Here is a 6,000-nt window from a genome sequence, read left to right as displayed (position 1 = left end):
GATTTAATAGTTTATTCTTAGAGTATATAAGCTATAGGAATTATATTCGCAATACGATATATTTTAAGTTTTCTCAGCATCTTTCTCTTAAGTTAAATCAATTAAAGGGTTGTTTGGGGGTGAAGGGGATGAGCTCAAAAATCGAAACTATATAATTTCAAGAGCTCATAAATAGCTCGTAATTCTGTCGCAAAAACCGATTCAATATTCCTATTTTTAAGTAGGGGGGGGGGGGGCTGACTCAGCCTGGGGTATTAAATTCCTGCCCAGTGGAACGAGCTCAAAATTTTTAGTTTGCGGAATATGAGAGCTCATAAATAGCTCATAAATCAGGGCTATTTGTTTTTTAATTTTTGCAAGTGGGGGGGGCAGCTCAACACAGGTGTTTAATACTTTTAATACAAAATACTTTTGTTTAGTAACAAAAAATAAAAAACATGGCCATAAACAAAAAACAGGAAATAAATGTAATTATATATTAAAAAGAAACTTATCAAACCTGTCGGTGTTCTGACGTGTCGGGATGTTGGGGTAGACCCGTTCAATATATGCTGTTCGCATGTCAGTCGATTATCAATGTACATATAAGCCAAAGTATTTGGTAACATTTTTTTTACGAATTTAATTTTCAATTTACTTTTCACAGAAAAGTGCTTATTAAAAAAAATCTCGCATTCTAACGTTTTTCTCTAGTATATGTTCTTAAATGTCTTTTCAAATCAGATGTGTGACTAAATTGCTTAAAACAAATTTCACGCTTGTGAGGTATGCACTTTCAAATGTTTTTTTAAACTATTTGCTTGATTAAATTGCTTATCACAAATTTCACACTGATAAGGTGTTTCACCAGTGTGCACTCTCAAATGGTTTTTTAAATTACCTGCTGTACTAAATGATTTATCACAAATTTCACATTTGTGAAGCTTTTCTCCAGTATGTGTAATCAAATGTGCTTTCAAATTACTTGTTTGACGAAATTGCTTATCACAAATTTCACACTTGTGAGGTCTTTCGTCAGTATGCACCATCAAATGTTTCGACAAATCACCAGTAGTACGACACTGATAAAAACAAATTTCACACCTGTGAGGTTTTTCTCCAGTGTGAACTGTGACGTGAGTAGTAAGTTGACCTTTTTTAGCAAACCGTTTTGAACAAACTTCACACTGATAAGGTTTTTGCCCAGTGTGTAACTTTAAATGTACTTTCAAATTATGTGCTGTAATGAACTGCTTAGAACAAATTTCACACTTGTTAAGTGCTTCTCCGGTGTGAACTGTCATGTGAGCAGTTAAATGAACTTTTTGAGTAAACCGTTTTGAACAAACTTCACACTGATAAGGTTTTTCTCCAGTGTGCACTCTCAAATGTTTTTTTAAACTACATTTTTCTGTAAATTGCTTATCACAAAATTCACACTTGTGAGGTTTTTCTCCTGTATGCATTCTCAGATGTTTTTTTAAAGCACCTCCTACACCAAATTGCTTAAAACAAATTTCGCACTTATAAGGTTTTTCCCCGGTGTGCACTCTCAAATGTACTTTCAATTGATTTGTTCTAATAAACTGCTTAGCACAAACTTCACACTTGTGAGGTTTTTCCCCAGTGTGCAATCCCATGTGATCTTTCAAGCTAGTTTTCCCGGAAAATTGTCTAAAACAAATTTCACACTTGTATGGTTTTTCCCCAGTGTGCACTCTCAAATGTGTTTTTAATCCATGTGCATGACTAAACAGTTTAAAACAAAATTCACACTTATGAGGTTCTTCACCAGTGTGAACTGTCATGTGAAAAGTTAATTGAAATTTGTGAACAAACTGTTCTAAACAAATTTCACACTTGTAAGGTTTTTCTCCCGTATGCAGCCTCAAATGTTTTTTTAAACTACTTCCTTTACTAAATTGCTTTAAACAAATTTCACACTTATGAGGTTTTTCTCCCGTATGTACTTGTAAGTGTTTTTTTAAAGTACCTGTTTCACTGAATTGCTTAAAACAAATTTCACATTTGTATGGTTTTTCTCCAGTGTGCACTCTTAAATGTGTTTTCAAATGAACTGCTTCACTAAACCGCTTAAAACAAATTTCACATTCGTGGGGTTTTTCTCCAGTGTGCACTTTCAAATGTACTTTCACAGCACCTGCTTGACTAAACTGCTTATTACAAATTTCACACTTGTGAGGTTTTTCTCCAGTGTGCACTCGCAAATGTAATTTTAAACCAGATACATTCCTAAATTGCTTAAAACAAATTTCACACTTGTGAGGTTTTACTACTCCAGTGTGCACTTTCAAATGTGTTTTCAAATTACTTGTTTTTTTAAATTGCTTAAAACAAATATCACACTTGTGAGGTGTTTCTTCAGTATGCACACTCATATGCATTTTCAAATTACCTGCTATGCTAAATTGCTTAAAACAAATTTCACACTTGTGAGGTTTTTCTCCAGTGTGTACTCTTAAATGTGTTTTTAAACTAAATGCTTCACCAAATTGCTTAAAACAAATCTCACACTTGTGAGGTTTTTCTCCAGTGTGCTTTCTCAAATGCATTTTCAAATTACCTGCTATGCTAAATTCCTTAAAACAAATTTCACACTTGTATGGTTTTTCTCCACTATGCACTCTTAAATGCAGTTTTAATTGATATGGTGAATTATACGACTTATAACAAATTTCACACTTTAAAGGTTTATTTCCGTTGTGAACTGTCATGTGAGGAATTAATCGATCTTTTTGAGGAAACCGTTTTGAACAAATATCACACTGATAAGGTTTTTCTCCAGTGTGCACTAGCAAATGTCTTTTTAAACCAACTGCTTGACTAAATTGCTTAAAACAAATTTCACACTTGTGTGGTTTTTGTCCAGTATGTACTCTCGAATGTCTTGTCAAAGCACTTGCACAAATAAACTGTTTTGAACAAATTTCACATTTATAAGGTCTTTTTCCAGTCACAACTTTCTTCTTTTTATTTGATGTTTTTCCTTCAGCATGTGGATTCCTAGAATTTTCTTCGTTAGATGAATGTTGAGTATTTGTCTCTATAACGGCCATCTTGTTCTCTTGGATATGATCTAAAAATCAAACTGACTATAATAGTGTAGGAAACAGAGGTTGAACCTTGCAAAATGGACACAAGTCCGGTTTTATTTTTTTTTTTGGTATATCAAGGGGTGCTTATTATGCGACTAACTTTTTCTTAAAAAATTTCGCACCGGAACCCCCCTTTTCACCCCTTTAACGGGGGTAATTTGTGATTTTTGCGGAACGTAGCCCTTCCTGTACCTTTTGCAAAAAATTTCTTTTATAGAAATATGAAGAGGACTATATTTTCTGCAATTTATTTCCAAGAGCATATGTCTATCACCCACCGCTTAGTGGGGGTGGGGCCCCAAAGTTGACAAGTTTTTAAAAAAGATGTTTAAAAAAATATTTTTCCCTAACTTTAAAAAAACCCCTTTTTATACCATCTGAACCGTTAATGATAGAGTAAAAAGACTTTCAGCGATTACCCATGTACTGGTGCTATTTACAAATTTGTATAATGCACCCCCATTTTTCCCCGGAACCACCCAAAAAACGAAGAATTAATAAAGAAAGTGATTTTCTTGGAATCCTTCACACACAATGCCCTTTATTAATATACTTCAAATATCATTTTGTGCACGTTACTATTACCCATGCATGGACACCAAAAGCGATTTCCTAGTGCAACCCCTGTAGCCAAAAAATAAATAAATAAAATGGGGGTGAAAAAAATTTATTTTGCTTTTTGATCCATATGGGCATATGCTTCATCAATAGTGTTTTTCAAAAAAATATATGGTTATTACAACATCCCTGCGGAAACCACCCCTATCCTTAAAAATATACTGCAGAAACTACCCCTATCCCTTGGCGAGCATGTTTTTACGATTTTCTCATTACCTATGCATTCTTTTTAAACCAAACTTATACAAGGTTAAAGACCACTATTTACTCTAAAAATTAAGCTCCATTCATTTTTTTCGTATAAGCAACCGTTACGGCACAAAGGCGCCGTAAACCTTAGATATGCTTTGGCGGGCTCCAGTTTTTGTTTTTTTTTTCGTCACCTGTTCGTTTATGCTACCTTAATAGCACAATATTCACCCTTAAGTGGTCGCTAAGCACTGGCGGATCCAGGGAGGAGTGATGGGGGCGATCCCCCCTCTCAGTGATAGTATATTTAAAGATTATAAAAATATTCATTTATTTTTATAGAAATTTAACCAATTGGCACCCCCCTGTTAACGATGCTGGATGCGCCACTGTCGCTAAAGCATAAAAACTACGCCATTCTTATAAAAATAATAATATAATATAAGTATTTCTTTATAATCTTTAAGGAGGGGGTATGGTTTGAAATCAACATATCAAGCACATTTTTGTGAATTTTTTTCGAAGCTTTGGTACAAATATTTTATTTTTAAATTAAATAAGCATATTAAGTACAATTCAAAGAATGCTTAGAAAAAAATTCAATCGAAAATATTGGAAAATAAGCCATTGGTGACAAATTTTGACAGGCAGCTCACAAAGGAATGGATTTTGCGGTGGACATCAGAACTCGTCACTCGATCATACGAAACAAAAAATTCAAAAAGATTTAATTAGCTTATGAGTTTCACGAGGTCACAACGTCGAGTTTTTTTATTTTTAATGATTTTTGAATATTTGGTATCACTCAAAATTCAAAAAAAATGAAATTTTTAGTAAAAATTTTGTGAAAATCAACAGACTTATTATTGTTGAACAAAAAATAAGCAAAAAAAGAAAAATATCTCGACGTTGTTACCTCATGAAATGTCTAAGGAAAATATGTGCAAAATATCAGGTAGATCGGCCCAGTAGTTTTTTAGTTACAATGTCCACCGCATTTGAAAAAGCAGTTTTGAGAAAAATGCGTTTAAAGTTTTGACAACTGCATCTTCATCTTCTTATTTGTCTGCCAAATCGTAAAGTGATGCACATTGGAATATGTTTTTTAAATCGAGGAGTAATCTACAAAAGAGAAGGCAAACAGTTGTTTAACGTTTCTCACTACGCTCAAGCGTGCTGGCGCGAAGCCGCGGCAACGCGAGTCGAAGGTAGGCATATTCAACACCCTGTATCTCTGGTAATTTTACTCCGATTATTTTGAAATTTTCAGAGAGTAGTCTTGAAAGTATGCACTTTTATTTGAAATAATAAAAAAAATTAAATATTTCAAACCATACCCCCCCCTTAAATATAATATCACTTGGTTTGAGGGGGGGTGATCGCCCCCATCACCCCTTCCTGGATCCGCCAGTGCTTAGCTACCACTGGAGGGTGAATAGTGTGCTATTAAGGTAGCATTAATGCAATAAAATGCGTGTAGGTGGCGAAAATAAGCAAAAATTGATTTTGGGCCACCACTGTGGCTTTGGGGCGCAAAGAATGTAAAATGTGCATAGGTCATAATTTGTAGGTTACACTGTGTTGTTTTATTTTACATAAGTACTTTATTAATAAAACGAACAGGTGACGAAAAAAAAAACAAAAAGTTTACGGCGCTACTGTACCGTAACGGTTGCTTATACGAAAAAAATGAATGACTTAATTTTTAGAGTAAATAGTGGTCTTTAACCTTGTATAAGTTTCGTTTAAAAAGAATGCATAGTTAATGAGAAAATCGTAAAAACATGCTCGCCAAGGGATAGGGGTAGTTTCTGCAGTATATTTTCAAGGATAGGGGTGGTTTCTGCAGGGATGTTGCAATAACCATATATATTTTTGAAAAACACTATTGATGAAGCATATGCCCATATGGATCAAAAAGCAAAAAAAAAAAATTTTTTTCAACCCCAAATTTTATTTATTTTTTTTTTTTGGCTACAGGGGTTGCACTATGAAATCGCTTTTGGTTTCCATGCATGGGTGCACAAAATGATATATGAAGTATATTAATAAAGGCCGTTGTGTGTGAAGGATTCCAAGAAAATCACTTTCTTTATTA

At 34.0% G+C, this 6,000-nt stretch overlaps 1 protein-coding gene across 1 annotated transcript in view; it reads right to left on the bottom strand.

Moving 5' to 3' along the window:
• Nucleotides 1-231: 231 nt before the first annotated feature.
• Nucleotides 232-6,000, bottom strand: part of LOC126883212 (zinc finger protein 493-like) — a 57,838-nt gene continuing 52,069 nt past the window's right edge. The window contains exon 2 of the mRNA XM_050648470.1: nucleotides 232-3,076. Coding sequence (XP_050504427.1) covers nucleotides 753-3,076 — 2,324 coding nt within the window. The 3' untranslated portion in view covers nucleotides 232-752. The remainder of the gene's footprint in view (nucleotides 3,077-6,000) is intronic.

The sequence above is a fragment of the Diabrotica virgifera genome, chromosome 4 (assembly GCF_917563875.1).
Source record: "Diabrotica virgifera virgifera chromosome 4, PGI_DIABVI_V3a".
NCBI lineage: Eukaryota > Metazoa > Arthropoda > Insecta > Coleoptera > Chrysomelidae > Diabrotica > Diabrotica virgifera.
The sequence above is the reverse complement of the archived record's forward strand: the minus strand, read 5'-3'. Positions and strand labels throughout refer to the sequence as shown.